General features: G+C 32.0%; 3 protein-coding genes and 1 non-coding gene across 7 annotated transcripts; all 4 read right to left on the bottom strand.

Annotated features, from left to right (window-relative positions):
* Positions 1–5,200: 5,200 nt before the first annotated feature.
* On the bottom strand, positions 5,201–5,274 carry TRNAI-AAU (transfer RNA isoleucine (anticodon AAU)). Its single transcript has one exon. It is a non-coding gene; the product is annotated as a tRNA-Ile (tRNA).
* Positions 5,275–8,068: 2,794 nt separating this feature from the next.
* On the bottom strand, positions 8,069–12,361 carry LOC131008627 (protein spt2-like). Its single transcript, XM_057935567.1, has 9 exons — positions 11,857–12,361; positions 11,035–11,110; positions 10,729–10,937; positions 10,278–10,395; positions 9,577–9,763; positions 9,034–9,473; positions 8,811–8,947; positions 8,620–8,706; positions 8,069–8,396 (listed from the first exon to the last, which is right to left on the bottom strand). The coding sequence occupies exons 2-9, from the start codon at positions 11,053–11,055 to the stop codon at positions 8,294–8,296; spliced, it is 1,302 nt and encodes a 433-aa protein (XP_057791550.1). The 5' UTR covers positions 11,056–11,110; positions 11,857–12,361; the 3' UTR covers positions 8,069–8,293.
* A 1,878-nt stretch (positions 12,362–14,239) lies between these two features.
* LOC131008626 (bet1-like protein At4g14600) lies at positions 14,240–16,456 on the bottom strand. Of its 2 annotated transcripts, XM_057935566.1 has the most exons (5): positions 16,328–16,455; positions 16,067–16,140; positions 15,819–15,942; positions 15,239–15,295; positions 14,240–14,583 (listed from the first exon to the last, which is right to left on the bottom strand). In XM_057935566.1, the coding sequence occupies exons 2-5, from the start codon at positions 16,087–16,089 to the stop codon at positions 14,422–14,424; spliced, it is 366 nt and encodes a 121-aa protein (XP_057791549.1). In that variant the 5' UTR covers positions 16,090–16,140; positions 16,328–16,455; the 3' UTR covers positions 14,240–14,421. The 2 variants fall into 2 exon arrangements, with proteins under 2 accessions (XP_057791549.1, XP_057791548.1); XM_057935565.1 differs by having other exon boundaries at positions 16,067–16,456.
* A 2,083-nt stretch (positions 16,457–18,539) lies between these two features.
* LOC131008625 (MADS-box transcription factor 23-like) lies at positions 18,540–26,267 on the bottom strand. Of its 3 annotated transcripts, none has more exons than XM_057935562.1 (8): positions 26,110–26,267; positions 25,817–26,002; positions 23,608–23,686; positions 20,584–20,645; positions 19,802–19,901; positions 19,472–19,513; positions 19,223–19,306; positions 18,540–18,866 (listed from the first exon to the last, which is right to left on the bottom strand). In XM_057935562.1, the coding sequence occupies exons 2-8, from the start codon at positions 25,996–25,998 to the stop codon at positions 18,717–18,719; spliced, it is 699 nt and encodes a 232-aa protein (XP_057791545.1). In that variant the 5' UTR covers positions 25,999–26,002; positions 26,110–26,267; the 3' UTR covers positions 18,540–18,716. The 3 variants fall into 3 exon arrangements, with proteins under 3 accessions (XP_057791545.1, XP_057791546.1, XP_057791547.1); XM_057935563.1 differs by having other exon boundaries at positions 25,817–25,998; positions 26,110–26,246; XM_057935564.1 differs by having other exon boundaries at positions 25,817–26,017; positions 26,110–26,236.
* Positions 26,268–26,565: the final 298 nt, after the last annotated feature.

Raw genomic sequence — 26,565 nt, 5'->3', positions numbered from 1 at the left:
AAATTTTAAAATTAAACTATATATTCACTAAAATTAGAAAAGTGCATTAAATATAATATATTACCACTCACATACACGCGCGCGCGCGCGCGCACACACACACACACACACATATATATATATATATATATATATATTAGTACTGATATTTCAGTATAAATTTTGTATATGTTATTTTTAATATAATGTGTATATATTATATCATCTTTAATTTTGCCATGTATGGTTTTGATTTGGACGAAATTAAAATTCAGTGTATTTATATCACAACTTTATATAGTTGAAAAAATACCAAAATTCACTAATAATTTGTGGATTTACAGTCAATTAACGCCTCAAAAAAATATGTTGTGAAATTCAAATCAGTAAAACGTAATTAAAAGTTCCAAAAACCCTTTCAAGACTAATAGAAAATTTGGAAGAAAAATATCTATATATTTTGGTGGAAATTTTAAATAGATAATAATAATCATTAGATAAAAAGGTTTTGTCAAGATCTTAGTCAATTATTTGATAAGCCTCAAACTATAAAATGGCTTCATCTTCATTTTAATGCTGCTATCCTTATTAGAGCTATTTTATATATAAATATAAGTAATTTATAGAATTTTATTTTCTAAATATAATATTCTAAAAATATAATTTTTTTACTATTTTAATTAAATAGGTATCATCGTGCATCGCACGGGAATAATACTAGTATTATCTCACGCGCTGTCAAAACACTACTACAAAAATGCACATACATAACGCTTCATACATAACGGTTTTTTTTAAAAACCGTTATGTATGAGCGCATTTTTTGAAAAGATAACGGTTTTGACAAAAAACCGTTATCTATGTACTGTTGTCCATGGAAATAGATAACGGTTTAAGTTAATCCGTTATGTTTATGTGTTATCTATTAGTTTCATACATAACGGTACTACAAAACCGTTAAGCCGACCGTTATCTATGAGCATTTTTTTTATTTTAAAATTTAACTTAATCTAATTCCCCCAAGCCACCAAACACTAACACCTCTCTCTCCCGCTCAGCTTCCCCAATCCTCACCTTCTTCCAGTCCGCCGCGCCCCCCCGGTCTGCCGCGCCTCCGTCCAGCCCCCTCAGTTCGCCGCGCCCATGGTCTGCTTCCGTCTGCCCGGATCGGTGTCTAATTACTCACCCAACCAAACCCCCTCTTATTTGTACGCAAACTCCCTCTCTCTCTGCGTTATTGCTTTCTCTCGCTCCATGTCGTCTCTCTCCCTCTTTCGTCCGGCGACGTCGCCGGTTCTCGCCGCCTCTGGCGTGACGAGGCCGGCGCCTCTTCTTATTCCTTCTCCTCTCCTTTCATTTTCTTCCTTATTTCTTCCCCAAAATAAAATCCCCAATTTCTAGGGTTTTCAGCCTCCCTCTCCTCTCTGAATTTCGCCCCTCCGGCGAGTCCCGCCACTTTCGCCGCCGTCGCACCGCCGCCCCCTGCCTCAGGTAACACCTTTATTCTCTCTCTCTCTCCCTCTCGATCTCTCTCTCTCTCTCATGTTCTCGGTTTGTGTGTGTGTGCTGTGTGAGGGTGGCGGCGGCTGAGGGATGGGGAAAATGGTACTCCCCCGTCCCACGATACTCCCCCGTCCCACGAATCTTGACACGTTTTCAGATAAGGTAACTTCTCTCTCCTACTTTATCATTTTTATTATTTTTTCTCTCCTACTTATCACTTTTATCACATTCTCTCTCATACTTTATCACTTTTATACTTTATTAACTACACAATTAAAACAGTAATCTACAATTCCTTAATTCCCGTGCCGAAATCAAACGTGTCAAGATTCGTGGGACGGAGAGAGTACTTGCTTAACACAAGACATGCGTGGTATAACCGTTAACATCTTTCTTCATTAGGCATCGCTTTGACAATCTTTTAATATTAATTTTTGCCTTTTTTTTTTCAAAGACCTATTTTAATTTCAAAGAGGTTGTTTTCTAAAATCTCGTTTTTTAATTAAAATCTTGAGCTTATAATTATATGTGTCTTTTCATGTGATATGTATGGTTAATGAGTTTATTACTAACATTCAAACTCTATACTTTTGTTTTTGTTCATTCAATGATTAATTAATAGGACTGAAATTTAATATTGATGCAGGAAATGGAGTAGGAAGAGGAGGTGCAAGTGCAAATCCCACACGAGGTCAAATGGCTATTACTAGATACACTTATTCAAGCTCCCACCACAATCCGGACCTTCGTTCACCTCTCTCTTGTGTCGAAGGATTGGAATGAGTGTTTAATAGGCGACAAGTTTAACTCTGATCGGAAAAAGAAATTTTTAAAGTGGGTTAACTTGGTCACGCAAGTCAACCGTCTGTATCCAAAAATGAAGGACATACTCCATACCCAAAAATCCATCAATCGTGAGATACGTTGGTCCAATCGTGAGATACGTTGGTCCTTGTTTTTCCTTTGAATTTTCTCAGGTAAGGTTTTGATGAGGCCCGGCTCATTAGTTCGCGATCTGTGCTAATAATGAGTTCTTTTAGGTTTTCATTCTAGAATTGTGCATCAATATCTTGTCTACTCATAAAACATACATTCAACTATTCATCAAGGCTTCCAGCGAAAGTGCAACAAAATTCAATCTAAAGGAGAAATACTTATCTTTGATCATAAAGTTTTTTGGGCTTCAATCCGATTTTTACTTATCCTTAATGATAAAAAAAAAACTCCTCTTCACGAAAAAAGTTTTACTAATTTTGACTCACGTAATTTTAATTTATCAGAATAATAATGCGAAAAAATTAAAATAATATGGTAGCCCAACCATCGATTTAATTGAGCGTGCTAATGTGGCGGTATTTAACGATAAAGATTAACTATTCGAATAAAAGGAAAGAAAGATTAATTATTCGAAAAAGAAGGAACAAATAAACCTAAAAAAGGAAAGCATAAATCCTTTTTTTTACTCATGTTATTTTTTAATTATAAGAAAAATAAAGGAATAATAATGCCAAAAAAAATTAAAATAAGGGCAAATAGCGTTAAAATACCCAAAGTTTCGCCGAATTCGCGAATTTCCCCTGACATTCAAAACATGGTATTAAAATTCATGAAGTTAATGCCGAGACGTGGTTTTCCCCAGTTTTTGATCGGCGTCAAAACTTATGATGACATGGCAGCCGGGAATCCACGTAGGATTAAAATTCCGGCTGCTCAAACGACATAGTTTAGCCTATCACCCTAAAACGACGTAGTTTTATATTGAAATGAAGGATTTAAAGTAAATCAAGTACTAATTTCTTCTTCATTCCAATTTTAGGGTTCATGAGTTAATAGCCATCAATCAAATTCAATGTCTTCGTCATCTACAAGCCGTCTGAACTCGAGCCACGACGGTCGAGTAATTTGTGGCCACGGACTCCCAGCTACAATGCATGTATCGCACACTGAGAAGAATCCCGAGCGGCGATTTGTTACATGCCCTCATACGCCGGTAAGTTTTAATGCTTGAACTGTGGTTTTTGGTGCACTGGAAATGGTGGAATGATTCACTTAGATTGTTCATCATGTAGTCGTGTGAGTTGTGGAATTGGATTGATCCCGAGCTGTCTCCATACTACAAGCACGCATCCAATACCTTGAAGCATCATAGGAGTTCTCAATTTGCAGAAACAGAGCATGATGGTGGAGAAGATGATATTGAGATGAAGTCAATGATAAGAGAAGTTCAAGTAGAACTCAATCAACTGACATTGAAGATAAAGAATATGTATAGATTGGTTGTTGTGTTTATGGTTTGCTTTGTTGTGTGCATTGCTTTGAAATGAAAGTTAATTGTAAGGAATTAGTTCTTCATGTTTTAGACAACTATGCATTACTCTTCATCATCTGAAACTAATTCATCATCTGCTAAACCATCTAATTCTTCTTCCTCATCATCAGAACCCTGCCTTGAAGGTGTGTAATCACTATCTACACTCTCATCCTCACCATCAGAACCCTCTAATCCCTCCTGCCCTTGTACTCCCTCCTGCCCTTCTACTCCCTCCTGCCATTGAACTCCTTCATGCCCTTCTACTCCATCCTGTTGTCCCTCTTGCCCTTCTACTCCCTCATGCCCTTGAACTCCTTCATGCCCTTCTATCATCTCACCACCCTCAAGATAGACTGTTAATACTCTTTGTTTACTTTCTAAAGTACCCAAAAGTTCCATCACTTGCCTATCTGAATTAATAGTCTTATAAGTACTAGTTCCAACTAGTCTCCACCAAATGTCTTTCCATTTTGTGTAGCCTATTTGTTCTATGATTTCAGTTAAATCGAAATAGCCAAACAAGTCGGGATCAAGTTGAGACTTAATCTCTATCACACCACCAACGTAATGATCTTCCCCATGAACTGGTTCAAACCACCCCCCGTGACGCACAAACAAAGTAAACTTATCACTGAAACAAGCAAAACAATAAACCATATTTCAGAAACTAAGATCGGCAACATACATTACAAGAAAAATCTCAAACAACAACTACATGCAATACAATAGTGACCCTCAGCAACAGTAAAAAATCGACCACCAAAAAACTGTGTTTCAGTAACAACTTACGGATTAGACATCGCTGGTGATGAAGAACACACTCGAACACTTGAAAACGGTACGAAGACACCTTCTTCTTCCTCGGACGGCGATGACGGAAAACAGAATCGCTTGCGACTGTTGGTATTTTTACTTCTCAAGTTTTTACCTTTTAATCCTAATTACAGCCATGTTATTTTATTTATTGGTTAAACGACGACGTATGGCTCCAGTGGGCTCTTGTTTTATGACTCAACATTAGTCATTCCACGTATGTGCCACGTCGAAACCATTAGTGGCCGGAAAATGTAATTAGGGGAAAATTAAGCATCGGAACCACGATCAAGAATTTTAATACCATGTTTTGAATGTCAGGGGAAATTCGCGAATTCGGCGAAACTTTGGGTATTTTAACGCTATTTGCCCTTAAAATAATATTGTGGTCCAACCATCAATTTAATTGAGCATGCTAACCTGACGGTATTTAACGATAAAGATTAATTATTCAAAAAAGTAGGAAAGAATAAATCTAGAAGAAGAAAATAATAATCTAAAAATTTAATTTCAAAAGATTAATTATTCAAAAAAGTAGGAAAGAATAAATCTAGAAGAAGAAAATAATAATCTAAAAATTTAATTTCAAAAGTTTGGCCCATGCAGGTTTCGAACCTGCGACCTTCGCGTTATTAGCACGACGCTCTAACCAACTGAGCTAATAGGCCATGTTGCTTGTAAATTACAAAAAGAGCTTATTTGTATAATATTCTTGTTATCAATAAATCGAGATAAGCTCACATCTGTACTCCATATCTATACTATATTAAAACAGCAGTTTTCAATTAGAAATTGATTTCAAATCAATTTGAAAATTGAATGGCGATTTTGTAGTTAAGACAAAATTGAAGATTTATTTATAAACTCTATTTATTCTTTTCATTTTCTTTTCTTTAACTTCTTATTTTTTTGTTTTATTTATTTCTAAAATTATGAAATTCGATTAATTATAAAATATTCAATATGCCTATCAAATTAAAGATCACGATAAGAGCTTTAATTTGATATAGTTTATGTAAATATAAGATTTAAAATGTAAAAATTATATTAGTTTAAATATTAAAATTTTAAAAATTTCTCTCTCCTCTCTCATCTTTTTTTTACTAAATCTATTCTTTAATTCATTTTTCATTATTTTTTAATTTTGTAAACTTTTTTTTTTACGATTCATAATTTAAAATAAAATATTAAAATATTTAAGTCAACTAACTCACATTTCTAACAAACGTTTATTTACAGTTCTAGAATCTATATAAAAAGGGTTTTATTTTCTTTTTCTTTATCTTTTTATTTCTTTGTTTGTTCCTTTCAAAATTTTTGAAATTCGTTTAATTATAAAATATTTAATATGCATATTAAATTAAAGATTGTGATAAGAACTTTAATTTGATATATTTTATTTATAATATAAAATTTATATTTATTTAAAAATTAAAATTTTTAAAAATTATCTCTCCTCTCTTTTTTTTTGAATAATTTTTTTAATTGTTTAAATTTTTAATTTTTTAACTTATTTTTTTTATTTACATAATATCAATTTTTTTTCTTATTGTGGATTCTTTTTTTTTTCAATATTCAATAAAATATATTTAATTAGTTAAAGTTAATTTTTTTTATTATATGTATAAATGTGATATTGAGTTGTTATCAATTTTATATAAATTTAGAAATATAAAAATATTTTCCGTGCATTGCACGGGGTGCAAATGCTAGTATATATGAAACACCAGTTTTCTAACGTTAATATTTTCCCACCAAATCTTTTACAGTTTTTTTCCTCTCGAAATTTTGGGATGTTTGAATAAACGTGGGTTATTTTCAATGAATCACTTTTATCTCCTGCTTTTAAGCAGCCTCTATGTAGCACAATAGTTAACACAACAACAACTTCTCTGTCAAATCAAAAAAAAAAAAAAAAAACAACTTCTCTGTACCATCCACACGAAAGATAATCACCAAAATTACACATAAAATTAGGAAAATCAGTCAAATTATTCGATTTTTTTCAAAAGCAATTTGTGTGAATCGAGTGGAGAGATGAAGAACCAGAAAGAAGGATAAAGAGCTTTAGAAAAAAGATGGATAAAGAAGGAGGTGGTGTCTGGGAAATGAACAGACGGCTAAGCCGGCGGTCGAAGTGGTTGATGTTGTTCGACCTGTCGTTGGCAGAGGGAGATGACAGCAGCGTTGGGACGGCGGTCGCACGTGCTGCTGGCTTTTCGGCCAGATTTGTTTGGGGAGAAGGTGGAGGGCAAAGACGACGGCTGCGTTGCGACGGTGAGCGATCGCCGGACTTGAAGAGCAGGTGCAGGAGGAGGGTTTGTTGATTTGGGACTTGAGAGTAGAGAGAGATGAGGGAAACGAGTGAATAGGTTATTAGGCACTAATAAGAAGTTTCAAACATGTTGGGCTTTGCTTATTAGATTTGAAATATCGATTGGGTTCAAAAAAATCATCTTGAGCCTTTACTTAGTAGATGTTGGGCGTTGGGCTTTAGGATAATTGAATATTATGATTCTATATTTTATATGAATTTAATAATAAATTAATTAAATTGTTTGATTCATTTACTAATAACTGTTTTATTGTTAGTTATAGTATAAAATAAACCAATTATAGTAATATGCATATATAACCACTGATTTATATATATAAAATATCAAATTGTGTTACCATTATCATAATTCTAATCTTTTATCAGTTTAATTTTTATTATACAATACTCATTAAATTTAATGTAATAAATATTTTTGAGAGGGAAATTTGATATAATAATTATTGAGTTAATAATATCATTATTATACTCTATTTTGAATAATAAATATTCAAATTAATATATATGTTTCTTTTGTTATCTATTAATTTAATTCATAAATAATGACACTTTGATAATATATAATTTAAAATTTTAAAAATTATAATTAAATATGTCTCGATCCGTGCATCGCACGGGAGAGCATACTAATTAACATAAAAATACATAACATGTAAGAGTTTGAGATATTTTACCAACACAATAATATTGTGTTATAAATCACTCTCCTGCTCACGTGGATATATGTTAACATGCTCACAATTAAATATAGAGAGTCAACCCTTAAGCCAACAATTTGACTAATACTTATATTACGATTAATACATCAAAATTTTACAAAAAATATTATTTTGTACCCCAGTAACTTAAATATTTTTTTTACAATTATAATATAATTTATTTCTAATTACAGTTTTATTTTGTTAATTAAATAGTGAAGCCAAATTAAATCATTAAAACAAAAGGTGTCATTAAAGGATTTTTTTTATAATTGTTAATTAAATCTTATTTAAGTTAATGAGCACTATTAATTGGTAAAAAGGTTAGCATTCTACGATTGTCTTGTGCACTACTAATTAGCGACTGAAATGGTCAAATGTACAGATATGATGCACCATTCCTAAAACTGCATATATATTATACGAATATGATATATAATTATTTTCATTTCACTATAATTGTCATCAATCCTTCCGTTTAAAAACAGAGGAAAGTCAATTGGCTTTCACCAAGTTACCCAAACAAAAAAGACAAGGCAATCTATATGATGAACTGCGAAAAGAAAGGTAAGAAAATAAAGAATCCAAATCGAAATGATAACTAGTTTCATAGGGAGTTTGATGGGTCAGAGCAATTGAAGTCTATCTACTTAATTAGATCATCTTGCGCTTCTTTGCCTGTCGCATCCTTTCCCTTCTTTCTTCCTCTTCAATCAGCCGGAGCTGTTCCTCATCCTCCTGTTTCGCAATTCTTGCACTGGACCACCAAACATAACATGTCAACACACTTCAAATTCAAAGCTGCCTCTTTGAAACCCCAGACATACTCAGATTAACATCAATGATATACAAATATTAGTCTCAAAAATAACAAGATTAAAGAAACAATCATTTAAGTTCTTGGATATAGTGAAGAAGATGGTTCTGCATTTCCTACATGATTAAAGATGATATATGATAAGTAAACTCAGTGCATCTACCTTCGCTTCTCCTCCTTCATAATATCATCGAAATTGGCCTCCATATCAGCAGTGTCATCATCATCTCGAAACTTATTGGGATTATAACTGCAAAATAATGGCAGCCTTTAATACTTGAATAATAAGGAAAAGTTTCCCTATGAAATAAAATTTATTAGGAACAAGATAACAGTTAAAAAATGTTTAATTACCCAAACATTTTTCTGATCAAATTTATGGCATTATCACCGTCGGAATCATCATCACGCAGCTGCCTCTTAGGTTTTGCTTTCGGTCGTTCATCCCGCAAAGTAGCGCATGGCAGGCGTCTTGGAGGCGATCTCTTCAACTGCAAAGTCCATAACATAACCCTTACAGAACTTTGAAACCCAATAAAGCAAAATTAATTTGTAACTGACCGAACAGCTCATATACCTGAACCTTAGAGGAAGGCAACGACTGTTTACTAATAACCTTAGGCTTATTAGTCCCATGATAATCTTTTTGTACAGGTCTTCTCAAAGTCGAAGGCTGACCATGAGAAGGAATCGGTCTATTTTTGCCAGATGGCAAATTTGATAGAGTAGGTCTACGTGCAACAGGTTGGAGAGGTGAAGAAGTAGGCACCGAACTCTTAGCAGGCGCAACTTTGGGACCTAGAGGGCGACCAGGCCCACTTCCACTATTGTTACCAAACAGTTTCCTAGAATCTGTAGATGGCTTGTTAGTTTGAGCCAACTTATCCATCCCAACTTTAGATTTGCTTTGGCTACATGGAAGCATAGGCTTCCTGCCATCACGACCGTTGGAGACTTCTCTTCCACGACCATTAATCACCGGTCTGCTTCTTGGCATAGATTTGGCAGATCGTGCATCTTCAAGTCCATGAAGAAACCTGTATAAGTTCCCTTGAGAAAAATATAATTGCAATAGGATTTGCGTCAACAAACCAGAAAATACAGAGGAGCAGTCTCACACCAGACTTTGGGGCCGATACATTTCTTGGGGGTGGACCTTTTGAGGAGGCTGGAACCTCAGCATCGTCTGATAACAGAAATGAATAGTCTCTTGTATTTTTAAGCAATTCAACTTTTTTCTTAACACTTGGCAGACAGTTGGCTTGAGATTTTGAACTGACAGGAGCTGAAACAGAGCTCTTCTTCTCCTGCAGATAAACACAGGGTATGAGGAAAAAAAGTTCACAAGTTCTCAATTTGTTTTAGATGCAACTAAAAGATTACTAAAAGAAACAGACTGAGATATTTCGATGTATAGCCAGGTCTTCAGGGTTTTCAAAACTTGCAAGTTCAACGGAACCGAGTAAAATTATGAGGCTTAAGTCATCCTATAGGAGGGTCCCTTTGGGGACATCCAAGCAGTGAACCTCCCCTGTGTAAAGAGAAAGGTCTATGGTTCAATCCTCACTGTCCCTTACCCCCAACTAAAAAAATAGCCATCCTATGGCAAGAGAAGCTGCAGCTCCAGTAGCGATGATGCTTGCCAAAAGCAATCTTGAACCAACCACGCCTCTATTGGTCATTAGCTTGAAATGGCAGTTGTTTAGGCTCTTAACATGCATCTATGTTCGCCCATATTAAGGTTCAACAAGTGAAAAGGGGAAATATAACAACATCAAAGCAGCAGTGCCAACATAAAAACGACAAAACTTCAGCATGTACCTTATGGCTAGTTTTACAAAACCTTGCTGCCAGTTCCGGATTCTCCAACAAGGACTTGCTTTCTTGGATTACCCTCTGAGCAATAACTGGCTGTGAAGGCCCAAAGAAAGAACCATAGCTGCAAATAAACAGGTTGTTAAAATCAACCTTAAATTGATCTGAATGCAATACAACTATAACATAAATATGCAATACGACTTAACATAAAAATGCATGCTGGTTCATCAACAAAGCTTATCTTATATAGTAGTGTACTGTAATGTTCAGCATAAAAATCAAAGATTCAAAATGCTCAAACACCCAAAATCATGGGAATCACAGAAAACTGGTCAAATAAACCTTATGAAGCAAAATAACACCCGCATACACACACACACACACAAATGCAATTTACACATTACAATATCCAAAATCGAAATACAAGATAATCAATTTTTCAAGGAAAGCTCACTTGTCTTTATGTGATGCATTCACTTTGTCACGGGAACTAAGGTTTGCAGTCCTTGTATCCTTCATCATCTTCTTTCTGATTTTTTCTTTTAACTTTTGCCTGATTGCAAGATAATCCAACTCCTCCTGGGTGGGCTGATGAACTTCTTCATAACCATCATCACCTTGCTCCTCTCCATCTTCCTCATACTCATCCCAATCTTCATACTCCTGCAATTAATTTTTTTTTTTTTATAAAAATTAAAACTCAGAATAAAGTTCCCCAAAATACTCCTGCCCAAAAAATTTAAGATGATGAGTGGCTTACATCTTTTTCATACCCTCGCATTGTTCTAATGAATTGCTAGATAACAGCAGAAAATATGGATCCTGGTCTCACAAGACTTCAATCCCCAATCATGAACACAGAAAAATAAACATATTTCAAATTTTAATTGAAACTCAGATCTGCAAACTGCTGCAAATTGAAGACTAGATGGGGCAAAAATAAAAAACAAAACCAATAAGAAGTTGTGTTTAAAACCTATTCCAACATTCAAATTATAATATACCCAATTGGCATTCCGAGAGAGTAAAGGATAGGAGACTCGATCAGAAATTCAACCCACCAATTATGATGATATCAAATTCAATCGAGCATCACTCCACCAATTAAAGCCATTTTGTTGACTAAAAAAAATGGAGCATGAAAATCATACGTATGCATTTCGAGAAAATTCAATCAAGCTATAGAAAAATGAGATATATCATCAATCCAGACAAAAGGGCTTCTTTTTTCTAAATGAATATAAATAGAGCATGAAAAACATCGACAAAATTCAATCCAGGCATAGAAAAATGAGATATAACATCAATCCACCGGTCAAAAGCAAATTTTTTTTGGCTGGCGGAATAAAGAAACAGCGCAGGAAAAAAAATACGGATGACTCGGATCCCAATTTTCAAAAAATATATAAAAGTAATTGCAAATCTCCCCGTCAGACGCTGAAATTTGCGATCATAAAGAAATCGCAAAACCGAGAAAATCATACACGATTCAAATCATACTAAAATTAAAAAAAAAAAAATGCAAACAGAAATCAAAATTGACAGAAAAAATCGAAACTCCAATCAAATTGAATAAAAATACCTGTAAAACAGACAAGAATCGGAAGCGAAAGCGGCAAAATCAGGGAGTGAACGTCAATATTTATCGACGGAGTTTTCGGATCTGAAAGGAGGCCGTCTTCTTGGAGGCAGAGAGATAGGGTTTCGCAATAAAAATAAAAATAAATTTGAGGGGAAATTCGTTTGGCGAGGCTGGGCGAGATAAAGCGGGGGAGGGCAAATCGAAGGAACCAGAAAAGAGGGGCGACACGCTATCGTGCGCCTGCAGGGTGGAGGATAAGAATGATGGACGAACCGGGATTTGGTCCGTTTTTTCTCCTCTCCTTTCGACGTGCGGGCAATGGCATCCATTTGAGCGTCCATGCTTTTATTAACGTATGGATTTCCGAATTATATATGGAAACAAACTAATTGCTTCTTCTTTTTTAATCAAATGAAAAATAGCACGGATAACAATGGAGTATATCTCCCCGTAGAATCTACAATTTCCTTTTTCTTTTTCCTTTCTCCTACCTAATTATACGCTTTCAAACCAAAATATGAAGGTTTGTTCAAATGTAAATTGTTAGTTTCAAACTTTCAAGCACATGGAGTAATATAAAATCAATTATTGCATGGGTATGGCTAAAATAATTATAGTAAAGCTAATTAAAAACGCAAATAAATACTTACTCGTAATAATTTCAAAAAATAGATTACTTATAAAATTACTTGTATTTATTGGCCGGAACAAGTTGAGATCGGGCCATTTTCATACAACGTTTGATGGTATGCAGTTCAGAAGAAGGAAACCCATAGCTATATTTCCAAAATCAATCTGATTAGTTTTGAGTAGGGGTGAGCATTCGGTTATATGGTTCGGTTTTTGCTAAAACCAAACCAAACCATATTTTAGTTCGGTTTAAAAAAAAAAAACCGAACCGAACCGAATTAACCGAACAAACCGAACCGAATTAACCGAAATTTTTATAATTAAAACCGAACCGAACCGAAAAACCGAATTAATCCGAAGAAAACCGAAATTTTCGAAAAAAAACCGAAATAACCGAAATTTTCGAAAAAAAAACCGAAAATTCCAAAAAAAAACTATAAAATTAAAAAAATATTAGAAGTTAGATATTATAAAATTATAATTAAAATATTATAACATATATTTATATATATATTATAAATATAATTCGGTTTTTCGGTTTTTTTCGGTTTTAAAAAATCCGAACCGAACCGAACCGAAAAACCGAAATTTTATGGAAAAAAAAATCGAACCGAACCGAAAAACCGAAAAAACCGAACCATATTTTAAAATTTCGGTTTGGATCGGTTCGGTTATTCGGTTTCGGATTTTTTGCTCACCCCTAATTTTGAGGGTAGGGTGTTTGATTGAACTTGTAACTTATAAGAAAAGTACTCCACTATATATTATTTGAACATTTATATTGAATTTTCTTTCACCAAGTTGTAAAATTCCATAAATCAAATTATTATATGTATATATAATGTTTCCAAATTCAGTAAAAATAATATTGTGCAAAATAAGAGAGGCGAGAGAAAAATATTTTATTTTGAAATTTTTATTTTGTATGACTTTCTTATTTTAAATCTATTATTTACATATTATGTATCAAATTAAATCTATTACCACGATCTTTAATGTGATATATATATATATATATATATATATATATATATATATTAAATATTTTATTGTTAACTAAAATGCATATTTTTAGGGGGAAAAAAGAAAGACAAAATAAGAATAAAAAGAAAAAGAAATAAAGAAAATATTACTCCTTCCATCTCCAAAAAGTTTGATCCAATTTTCTTTTTAGGGTGTCCCCGAAATGTTTGCCCCAATCTACTTGCTTTCTATTTCTGTACGTCACTCCACTATCAATATCAAATTCATAATTACAAACCCTTATTAATTAAATACCATTTTTGTACATGATCTCATCATTCGAAAGTATTATTTGAATGCATTAAAATTGTCATTTATAATACACATAAAATATTTATGGTTAATTTAATTAAAAAATAAGTCAATATTGTATTGAATATCATTTACTGTAAATAAAAATGTCATTTACTATATCAACTGTGTGCATTAAAAGTGTAAATTATATCATTTATTTTTCTACAAAATATCATTCTATTAAGACAAATAGTGTCATTTACATATAAAAATAGTATTTCATCCGCTTCTAAAAATTTACCACAACCAACTTTACAATTACAATCCGTGCCGTTTTCCTTGAAGCAAAATTTTGAGGTTATTTACTGAAACACACAGTGCCATTTCCAATTACATATCAAAGCAATAATATATATGTATTCACTAAAACTACAAAGACTATCTTAGAGAACTTATAACAAAAACTCCAACCAACAAAATGAAGCCAAATCACGAATAGAAGGCAGAAATAATATGCTATTCCTTGTAATAATTCCATACACACAAGCTTAAAAAAGCGACTTGCAAACAAAGTGCCAAATGAGAGTATTTACAAGAAGTTGCTTAGGATGTTACGTATGTCAATACAAACAGCGACCTTTATAAGTTATGGAGGTACACGACAGTTTGCTCGAGCCCTCATCTTCGAGATATTTTGGCTAACAAGTACACAACAAAGAATAATAACAATGCAAAAAGAACGACATGCATGACATGGCTCGACCCTTCCCAGACAATGCTCTTGTTCAGTCTCCTCATGTTGTTTTTCACCCCAGCCTGAGCTTTGATCAATGTCATTTGCTGAAACAATTCAAAATAAACAGAGGAAGGTCATTACTCTCCTTGGTTGTTTGCTTGCAATCAAATCCAACATAGAACTTTTTTTTTTTTGATCGGGCAAAGTCATGTTAGATGTTAGTAGTTAGTTCCCCATCCACTCCAAGAACCACCTTATCTCTCCATTCACCAAATCCACCTTATATCTCCAATCTCCAATTCGCTCCCAAGAGGGATCGAACCCGGGTCACTTCACTTAAGTGAGGACCTGGTGGCCAGTAGAACTAAATCTAATTTAAGTAGTACTCCATCTAAATTTTAACAAGCACGCAGTTTCAATGAGAGGAGGGGCACATATGTGAAAACACCGGTCTATTATGCAAGAAAAAAACAGCATTATAACTGGTTTCATATGAATCACTACTATTAATTACTCTCGACCCAAGTAGCTGAACAGGTTCAACAAACTAAACTACTTTAACAAAGCTTCTATGACAACCAGTTATGGTGAATTGTGCTATCAGACTTATAATTCAGTATTGTTACGGACAAGTCACCTCTATCGCCAAATTAACAGTTGATTGCTCAACACAAGGATGTAAAATCTGTTTCCAAAATACATGCATACAATACAACAATAGTATCAATTTAAATTCTGAGCTCAGAATTTATAGTATACCAATTGATTAAGGAAATCATTCTGAAACTTAGCTTCTGTCTCGATGTCTTGAGCTACCTGCAATGTAGCCAAAACAATCATCAAGTAAATCAACAACGAAATACTGTTCGATATAAAAAAGGCTTATTACTTAACAATCCTGATTATTACTGGGAATGGGAAGATATTACAACACAAGAATTGCACAAGGTCAAAACTTTATAGGGACTTGAACACAACCGGTGAAATTCACAGGTTCGAAAAATGGTGAGTATGCATAAAAGATTAACACAAATTACGTGAGAATAATAAACACGAAGGCATAGCTGATTGATTGCTCCCATATTTCAATAAGAACTTACAGTTGCAAGACTGCAAGTAAGCTACGGAGCATTTCGCATTTCTCCTAATCTAGTTAAATGCCTAGAAATCAATACCCCCAATTCGTAGTAAAATTTAGGTATTATCAAAATTTCAAACTATTGATCCATTTTGAAGGTATCTCAATCTCATATCACCTGATCGCAGAAACTACAGAAACAAAAACTCACCATCAAAAACCAAAAAGAACAATAAAAAAGGAATAAAAAAGGAAAATTACATCACGTAACCGTCGAACTTGCTTGCGAAGACCGCTGACCTCCTCGTCAAAGTCGGGCTCGATTCGCACCTGAAACTCATCTGAATTGCCACCAAACGCCGCCGATCTGGTGCTTAATCCCTCTCTGCGATCAATTATCCCAAATCAAACCACATCCACAGCAACACTAAAAGCCATCTGGATTAATTCTTTTTCTTAATTTAAAAAAAAAACGCAAAATAGTTCTGAGGGATAGATTTGTGGAATACCTCGATCGATACGGGCCAGCCATTAGATATTACGTTGAAAAACTCTACGAATTCCAAAAATCAGGGAAAAAGCTCTGTTGGAGAGGGAGAAGAAAAGCGGCTAGGGTTTTTGAAAGAGAGACAGAAGAAAAAAACTCTACAATTAGTGCCGACTCGAGGCGGCGCTTAAAGGTGGGAGGCGGGCTGGCGCGCCGGGTTGGCTCGATTTGATGGCTTCCGCGTGTTTCACACGCGACGGAATTATAACAAAAAAAAAAATACCTGCAAAAATCCTCGCTGCTGTGGCTTGTTGGGAAGATGGAGAAGATGTGCGAAAATATGGGATTTGTTTTGGGGCGGTAGGGGTGGAGTTTGAGTTTGGGTTTGGGGCGGCTTTTCCATTTTTGTTTGTATTTTCTTTTAATTTTAAATTTTGATTGATTTTAAAATTCTAAATTTTTATGGTAATTTTAATTTTAATTATTATATTTTATTTTAATTAATGTAATGATGAATTTTTAATTTTAATGAAATGTTGAAAATTAAAATAGAAGAGTAAAAATGAAATTAATTGAAAATAAAAATTTTAGGGCCATTTATAGTGCCAATGCACTAGAGAGAGGTAACGTTAAGGTGCGGACCACCAATTAATGTCATCCCTAAGCGCCAAGAGCTGGAGATGCTCTTAGAAAAAGAAGGAAAGCGCATATCTTCCCGTAGAGTCTACAATTTTCTTTTTTATTTTTCCATTCTCCAAGTTAAGACGGTTTCAAACCAAAATAGTATATAAAGGTTTGTTCAAAATATGTAAATAGTTTTTTTTAATGAAAAAATATGTATATGGTTAGTTTCAAGTACATAATATGAAATCAACTATGGTACTCACTCCGTGCATGAAATAGAGTCCCATTTGAGCGTGAACACGAATTTTAATAAAATTATTGTTATAAATAAAATAAAGGTATAATTATAGAAATAGCGTTAGTACAAAAAAATAGAATAAATATACATTATTAGTTAAAAAATGAAATAAAATTATAATTTATAAATAAATATCGAAGAAAATGTATAGTGTGATGGTTCAAAAAGTTAAAATGAGATTTTTTTTTTGTGGATAAAATAAAGAGGTAAATGGGATTTTTTTTTTGGACGGATGAAGTATGGGTATGACTAAAGTAATTATAGTAAAGCTAATTAAAAATGCAAATAAATAATTATTCATAATAGTTCAAAAAAATAGATCAGGTACTCCTATAAATTACTAATTTTACTTTGTGGGCCGTAACAAGTTGAGATCGGGCCATTTCATACAACGTTTGATGGGCTAAAAAATACTCCCTCCGTCCCACCATTTTAGTCCTTTATTCCATTTTGAGATGTCCCAAAAAGATAGTCCACTTTTCTAATTAATACTATATAAAAATATTATTTTTACTAAATTAACCTTATTTAATGCTTTATTTAAATGTGAAAAGTATGTGTGAAAATAATAAATAAGGGTATAAAAGATAAAAATATAAAAATTAAATGCATTTTCTTAATATGTGTGAAAAGTGGGAGGGGACTAAAATGGTGGGACGGAGGGAGTACACAGTTTGGAAAAACCCATAGCTACATCTTGTCTCGGTATTATTTCATCTTTTGAATAATTTACTGTTATTTTTTTTTGCCAAATTAAATATTCGTGCCAAACTAATTTATAGACAACTTATTATTAATTGTAGATATTGATTTGAAATATGTTTATAATGGATCAAGTTAATTATTTAAGCAAATTAGTCTACTCTGTCGAAATTCAACAAGTAATTATTAAATTAATGTGTAATCCGTTGAAATTTAATGGGTAATTATATATATTAGTCGTATTTATAATTATAATAAATGGAATAATTTTTATATCAGGGCGATACATCTGGATTTAATATGTAAATAACGATTTTACTAATCGTTCTTATCACAAAAAATGTATAATAATATGTATTCACTATCCACACTTTCTAAATTTATAAATATAATTTATCACGGCAGTTGGTTATCCGTCTCAATAGAGACTCAAATATTACAGAATAAACATTAGGGGCGTTTACTTTGCATTATTGATAAGATGCATGATTGAGTATTTTATACTTCATATATACTATGATTATTTCAATCACAGTCTTTCAATAGGATATGAATCAAGCAAAAGTAGCTCAAATGATAAAATGAAGGTGATTTCTTCAATTGTGGTGGCTCTTTCTACTATGGAGGCTGAATACATGGCCATGACTGATTCAGTACTTGGAAGCCCTGTAGTGGGTCTGGTTGGGGGAAATTAAAGTCGGTTGAGTTTATTGATGGTGTTGAGTTTGTTATAACTAACATGCCATGCACGTGTGAAGTTAGGTTTAGCTGTTTACACACACTGCACATTGAGAGATACACGAGAGAAGAATAGAGAGCATTCTTCACGAGAGTTAATGAGTGAGGATAGATTTATGGAGATTTCTTCTTGGATCGTGATTCTTGTATATGTTCTTGGAGATCAAATAAAACTGGTTGTCACATGGAGTATTAATTTCATTCTGGTCACATATATCAGTAGAAAGCTTAACACAATTAATGGGGAGTATTAATTATGGACAGTGGTGGAGTTGATCAAAAAAATACAAAAAATATGAATGAGTATTGGTCAGATGGAGTCTGTAATTAGCTTTTGAGGCGTTTCGAGGTGTGGAGTAGGAGGGCTTAGCTGCAGTTGGATGGGTCCGTGAAATTCTCTGCTCATACACAAACTATAACCACTTCCATTTGCTGAACTTGTATCCTTTACCCCATAAACCTGCACACCCGTTCACATATTTTCAAACATCAAATTATATACGCTAATTTATTATGGTCCGAGTGCTACCCCCTATCTAGGAGGTGAAAAATATATAATCACACTTCTGTGGGGATAATGTCGCAATTCCAATTACTATTTTTATGAAATTTAATTTCACAAAGGAAGTTGTGACGATATTCATGATTTCAAACAAACTCTATTATGGTCAAATGAATTCGATTATTTTGTTAGAGCTATTATTCTTCGGGATAGTAAATGTGGACATGTTTTTGCATTTTACGTAATCCTGTACAAAGCATCAGTATATAGTAAAAGTAAATAAATAGAAAAAATATGTGAGTTTGTGTTGATACCTTTTTATATAGTTCCATGTTCTCTTGTTCAATGAGCTTTACCTTCTTGTAGAGCTCCGCATTCTCCTGATGGATGAAGCTTCCCTGAAATTAATCCACAACCACCATATTTTATTACTACTTTCCTAATGAATTTTGATTATTGTAGATGTATATGCCAAAATTTGTAAGACTACATATATCTTTTATATCATAATATATATATAGATTTATATTGTATTTTTTCGTAAAAGTAACATGGGAGAATACCGTTCTATTAAGCTCTCCAATCTCTTCTGTTAATATCTTCTCCTGTGAAGCAAGAAGATCACAAATATATGATTACTAGTGAGTGATTATGCTATAAATTCATTTTGAAATAAGAACAACAAATTATAAAATTAAGATGAATTTTATGAATAACATTCACCTATGAGATTAAAAAATGGAACCGAAGACTATGAATTCATTCAACAAATGATGAATCCACCATAAATCTTTATGATCTTAGTCTGAAAATAGTGTATAATTTATATCTTAAAATGAGTTTTTATTTTAGCCTAACTCGTCATTAATGTTTTCTTCCAAAGATAATCTGACCTTTTTAATGCGCACGCTCCGTAGACTCAATTCTAGCTGGTCTTCTATTCTTTGTAGATCATTCACACTCAATCCATATAGCTCTTCTCCCATCAATCTCCTGTCACAACAAGATACTCGATATTATATGGAGTATATACTATCACATAAAAATACAATAAAATGAATACATAATTGAAATGAAGGGGCCGGGTTTGATTTTTATTCTTCAGTTGATATATACGAATACGGTGAAACACCAGACTTGTAACTATTGAAGTATACTAGGGAAATATGGATGCATGCAACGGATGAGTGAAGTAAGAATTCCATTGAGAGGTTATAAAAATCACCCTAAATCTGCAACTATTAAGATCACAAGATATATTAAAATTTAATATACTGCACAAATTTCTTCACACAATCACGAAACTGTTACAAATTGGATCATATCCAAACGAAACTGGTACAAATTACATCAAAATCAATTCAAACGGAGCTACAATATTCAGGCCGTGAGACTTGAATACCCCTTCATTGAGGAGAGCCTTTTGGCGCATCAACTTTACCACTTGAATTAAGCCTCATCAACAAATAAAAAATTAAGTAATAATTGAACCTGTATATATTTTATTTATTCCTTACGTATATATATACATAGGATTACAACTTAAGTGTTGTTCTCAACTAGTACATAGGAAAAAAAAAATCGCGTGTGTGTGCATATCAGTATTTACCAAAATCTAAGTTATTGGATATCATTTTATTTCAAGTTATACAATATGGAAGAAGCATTAGTTTACCGATGATTTTCCTGCAATTCCTGTATTTGTTGGCTTAAGGTTGCCGCCTCCCTTTGCCAAAACTAGAAAGTATAATTGCACACATTAATTAATTAAGAACAAAGTATAATCACAGATAATTAATATATAAATAAATAAATAATCAAAGTATAAATCACAGAATATTGTAGTGTTAAATAAATAAATAATCAAAGTATAAATTAAATAAATAAGAATCAAATTAAGCTAAGCAATCACAGATAGTATTAAGGTTTTAAATTTGGGTTAATTGTAGTTTATGGCCCGAACTTTTGAGCCATTTGTAAATATGGTCTGAACTTTAAAAAATATAAAAAAATAGCCTGAACTTTGAATTCATCTGTAAAAATGACCCGAACTTTAAAAACACAAAAAAATGGCATAAACTTTGTTGTCATTCGTTAAAATGGCCTGAACTTTAAAGTCATTTGTAAAAATGACATGAACTTTGAAATAGTCAAACTTTAAAGTCATTTGTAAAAATAACACGAATTAAAAAAAATACAAAAATAATTTAAATTTTGAAAATTAGTAAAAATGGCCTGAACTTAAAAAAATATACAAAAAATAATTTGAATTATGAAGATTTGTAAAAATGAACTGAATTTTAAAAAATCTAAAATGGCTCGATCTTTCATAAATACAAAATCTAAAATGACCTGAAAAGTATGTGAAAATTCTATATATGTGCGTAATATGAATTTTATGTACTCGAAGTTTAAAAAATTCGTGTTGTCAATAATATTTTATGAGAGAAAAATTATTTGAACGAGATTAAAATTTTTATGATAAGAGAAGTAATTATCATACATTATTATAAATATTTCAAGTGAATTTATAATTTTCATATAATTTTCACGTCAGTGTCAAACTTTCCACGTTGTTATAATTTGATTCCGAAGGTGTAAACTCATGCCATTATTATACATTTGATAAAAATTGAGTCATTTTTTTGTATTAATAAAGTTCATGCCGTTTTTACAAATGACTTCAAAGTTCACGTCAATTTTTTGTATTTTTTAAAGTTAATGTCATTTTTACAAATGACTCCAAAGTTCAGGCCATTTTTACAAATGATTTAAAAGTTCAGGCTATTTTTTTGTATTTTTCAAAGTTCAGGCCATTTTTAAAAATAATTTCAAAGTTTTGGCTATTTGTTTATATGTTTTAAAGTCCAGCCCATATTTACAAATGACTCCAAAGTTCGGGCCATAAACTACAATTAACCCTTTAAATTTTTAATTAATCTGGAATGTAAGACGAAATTAAATACATGATTCTATATTGCTGGGATTAATTTGTCCCAAAAGAGTTTTAACTAAACTAGCAGGAAGAGCTTAAGTTGTACGCATAATCAATGTTATTTTATTTGATAAAAAGCAAAAAATATATAAATATTATATTTAAATTCCTAATAGCAATTTGATTTATTTGGTTCTATAACTATAATAAAACCACTTTAAAATAATACTCAAATAAGTTTCTTTGGTCCAGACTTAGCTAGATCAGTTTAAAAATCATCAATTTTAATAGAATAATAAAATAATATTTTTAGTCCCTTTATAAATATACAGGTCTTGTTAATATTATAAATTAATAGTAATTGTTAAAATAAAACAATTATGTATTAAAATATGAACATATTGTTAAATCATCTACAACTTGATCATCATTACTATCTTCAGTAATATCGGTGAATTGACAAATACACATATTTATTTAATTTAAATATTATCTGTTATTTATTTTTACACATTATAACTTTGAAATTATAATTTCTAAAATTAAGAAAATACTTTATAAATAAAAACTTATTAATTTATCAATATTAATATCTCTATATTAATAAAATCCTTACGTCCAAATTTTTTTTATTTATCTAGTTAAGTTGTTAGATGCATGGGATATTTATTTCAGTCATGATTCTATAAAGAGTTCTAAATATATATTAAATATATTTTAGATAAGGTAATGTAATTAATTAATACTAGTATATTTTTATAGCAGCTTAATATATCAAAAATTTTAAATTATATACTCCCTCCATCCCATACATCTTGAGACAAAAAAATTTGGTATGAAATTTAAGAAACTACTCCCCCTCGTCTCATATCAAGTGTCATACTTTCCTTTTTGAGTTGTCCCACAACAAATGTCATCTTTATAAAATAAGAAAGTTAGTTCCACAACCTTTTATCTTATAATCATATCCACGTTAATTCCATTCATCTCACAAAATAAAAGTGGGCTCCACTACTTTTTCTTTTTTGCTCTTTAATCATACTTACTTATATTCTCGTGCCGAAACAAACTAGGTCACTTGTTATGGGACGAAGGGAGTAATATTTAGTGTGCTAAGTGTCGTAGGTGAAAAATAAAAAGGTAAATAAAGGGTACGTAAAACTTTTGCCAAATAAGAAAATGTCTCAAGATAGGTGGGACGACTCAGAAAGAAAAATGTCTCAAGATAGGTGGGTTGGAGGGAGTAATATATAATTTACACAATTACCCTTAAAATTGAACATGTAATAGGAATATAATAGGTAATCTATATTTTATGCTCAATACACTTTTTTCTTTTTTTTGATAAATTAACAATATTAAATAAAGAAATTTAAAGAACCTAAGACCTTTGGCTTTAGGCATTAACTCCTTACCGCTTGATCAACACACGCACACTGTCCAATACACTTTTCATATTAGTATATATTGGCTGATATATGTTAAAAAAATTGAGTATTTCAGTAAAATTATGACAATTTTAAATTTTACAGGATCTTTAAAAAAAAACTACGGTTAAATTTAAAGGCTGCGCCATGATAGACTCGAACATATATTAAATTGTTTGTATTGTAATATTGTCATACCCGTTGAACATATATATATGTATGCAAATTATTTTCAGAATCTTTATGATCAACATGTTGCAGAATTCCAAGTGGTAGCAAATTTCTACATGGCATATATATATACACACTTGAGTAAAAATTAATGTGATTATCATACCTTTACATCAGACTCTGGGTTAAGCAGCTGACGGTGTTCCTCTTTCATTTTATTGTAGCGTTCGATAACTGATTTCATGCTGTCACAGCCAATAAAGGAAAAATGGAAGTCATGAAATAAATTTCAAGTAAGCTAAAAGAGAAAATATACTAGTAACATGACAAAAGTGCATGAATATATATACATACATATATATATATATATATATATATATATAGGGTTAGGTTCAATGAAAAAGGCCTAAATGTAAGAGAGAAGAGAGAAGAAATCTCATCCGTTGATCTTATATAATCTAACGGATATGATTTATTCACGCCATGTTCAACAGATTTTTTCGTTGAACATTCGTGAACATATACAATATTTTTGGGGGTTCTGGGGTTCGACCCCCCCATACGTTCAACAGAAAAATCCGTTGAACATGACGTGAATAAATCATGTCCGTTAGATTAGATAAGATCAACGGATGAGATTACTTCTCTCTTATTTCTTACATTTAGGCCTTCTTCATTGAACCTTGGCCTATATATATATATATATATATATATATATATATATATATATATATAGGAATTGGTTCAATTGAGATTTATATATATTTTGAGATTTTGAGATAAATGAACATATAAGTACATTTTGATGAACTTGTCAATTAATTTTTATGAACGCGCGTTGGTCTAGGGTTCAATCCCTACAAGTGGCGTGTTTTTTAAATAAATTAAATAGATTCATATGTTCATCAGTTATATTGGTTATGTTCAAAGAATTTATTGATATGTTCATTTATCTCAAAATCTCAAAATATTTAAAATCTCAATATAAGCTAACCCTATATATATATATATATATATATATATATATATATATATAGGCCAAGGTTCAATGAAGTTATTTATTTATCAGTGAATATTGGCTCTACACTAGTATATATAACTGTATCAGAAGCTTAATTAAACTTATCATAAAGTAAGTATCTTACACTTGTGGGCTGGAAACATATATAGCTTAGACAAAAATCCCTAATATTAAAGAAGGTCAACTTGAAATCTAAAGTGTTCATTGGTTATAAACGAATTTATATGAAAATACAGAATGCAGCAAGATTTATGTGGCATCACCAAGAGCTAACAAATTCAACTGATCATGCAACTTAATTTTGTTTATGCTAAAAATTATGCCTTCAGGCGTTTATTATTCAAAATTGTTTATACCATAGAGCAATTTATTTATATCACTAGCTAGGATTTTCCAAATTCTATCCATTTCAATTTGATATGAATTAAGCAAATTAGTTTATTAACTGCATAAATTGTTAAGGGTTAATTAGGATATCTCTAAGTTTCAAACCATATTAGTAAACAATAGATTAGCCTATAGTATTTTTACATATCTAGATTAAACCCTAAAGAGTAAAGGCTTACTACAAGAAATTATGTGTGTGCTAAGATCATAAGAACTCTACGGCCTAAACCGAATGCGAACCTCGATATCATAACTTGAAATAGTTCAATTTTATTTACAAGAAAATAGATTTCCCAAATATCAACATCCACATATATGCTTTCACACTACAAAAAAAATTCACAATTGAAGACTGAATTACTAGACAGAATGCGTGAAACTATACAGATACTAAACAAAGTTCATGTTAGATTTATATATGTTGCGTCGCTAGCTATAATTTCTAAGCATCGTTACCATTAATCTGTAAGAATGTGACAATTAAATGAACTAAATTGCCACGTGCTTTGTGAAACTCCAAGGCATTAATTATCTATTAATGTGTATTGCCGGCTGACAGTTCTGTCTACCAGATAATAAAAATTTGAAAAAAAAAGAAAAAAGAAAAAAAGAATAGAAATGAAAGCATACGAAACATTTGGAATCAAATGACAACTGATCAACAAATAAAAAACAAGAACCTAGTACACTCTAAAAATGGATCGTACTTTATAATTTCTTAGTGTATTATATACTTTGTATAAATGAATGTTTATTGAAGAGAATATATATCTTCAAAAGGCTTAAAGACCAAATGAGAGCAATGAACAAAAACTTATCTGATTTATTACAAAAAAGAAACACATGAAATCTCGATTCATGCGCTCTTACTCCATAACTAAATCATCAAAGAAAAAAAATAAAGCAAAGATCTGATGAATTGGATATAGTATAATATATGATCTGGGAGTTTAATTAGGGTTGAAACCTGGTGTTGGAAAACTCATGAAGTTTGCCTGTGCTGGAGAATATGACTAAACCAACTTGTGCATCGCAGAGAATCGAGAGCTCCTTGGCCTTCTTCAACAGCCCATTTCTCCTCTTCGAGAAGGTCACTTGCCTGCTCGTTGAGTTATCGATCCTCTTTATCGCAATTTTGCCCCTCCCCATCTTTCTACATCAAAATGACCTAAACTTAGATCTCAAAACCTAGGTTGAAGCTAATCTTGCAAGATATTCAATGAATGAGGAATTAAAAAAAAATGAAATTAGGTTTTTTACCTTTGAGTGGCTTATCAATGAAGTCTGCAGTTTTGAATGGATTGAGGGGATTCTTGAGATATGGAGGAGAACCTTGATATCAAAGTCAAGCTTTTGGTAAATGAAAGGATTTCTCTATGAGGATTTGTTAATTGCACATTACAACGAGGAAAATGCTTTCATACAGTAGTTAGTGGACCTGGAACTGAAATTTCTTTGGAATTTGAGGACTAATATGTCAATCTATAGTTGTGTATTATAAAACTAGGGTTTGCTTTGATAGTGACATTGCCAAATAAGTTAATGACGCGTGGGAGATCGTACATTTGTTTCCTTAATATTTCTATTAACGGAAATACTAATTTTTATTCCCCATTTTACAAACGTTGTAAACTTTAAACTGACGATGAAATTTCTGGACAGACATTGGATATAGCTTTTTCCTAAATCTGGGCATTTTTTTCACGTGAACCAAAA

Source organism: Salvia miltiorrhiza, chromosome 2, assembly GCF_028751815.1.
Source record: "Salvia miltiorrhiza cultivar Shanhuang (shh) chromosome 2, IMPLAD_Smil_shh, whole genome shotgun sequence".
In the NCBI taxonomy this organism is placed as follows: domain Eukaryota; kingdom Viridiplantae; phylum Streptophyta; class Magnoliopsida; order Lamiales; family Lamiaceae; genus Salvia; species Salvia miltiorrhiza.
This window is presented reverse-complemented; position numbering and strand designations above follow the sequence as displayed.

Coding starts and splice junctions, on each gene's coding strand:
- LOC131008627 (XM_057935567.1), bottom strand. CDS start 11,055: ATGCGAGGGTATGAAAAAGAT. Junction 8,707..8,810: donor TTGATCAGAAAAATGTTTGG/GTAATTAAACAT, acceptor ATTATTTTGCAG/TTATAATCCCAATAAGTTTC. Junction 8,397..8,619: donor ATGAAGGAGGAGAAGCGAAG/GTAGATGCACTG, acceptor TTGGTGGTCCAG/TGCAAGAATTGCGAAACAGG.
- LOC131008626 (XM_057935565.1), bottom strand. CDS start 16,089: ATGGCTGGCCCGTATCGATCGAG. Junction 15,296..15,818: donor AAGTTCGACGGTTACGTGAT/GTAATTTTCCTT, acceptor GCTACATTGCAG/GTAGCTCAAGACATCGAGAC. Junction 14,584..15,238: donor ATGATTTCCTTAATCAATTG/GTATACTATAAA, acceptor GAATTGTTTCAG/CAAATGACATTGATCAAAGC.
- LOC131008625 (XM_057935562.1), bottom strand. CDS start 25,998: ATGGGGAGGGGCAAAATTGCGATAAAGAGGATCGATAACTCAACGAGC. Junction 23,687..25,816: donor CATGAGTTTTCCAACACCAG/GTTTCAACCCTA, acceptor TGGCTGTGACAG/CATGAAATCAGTTATCGAAC. Junction 19,902..20,583: donor GAATTGCAGGAAAATCATCG/GTAAACTAATGC, acceptor TTGTTGTGACAG/GAGATTGATGGGAGAAGAGC.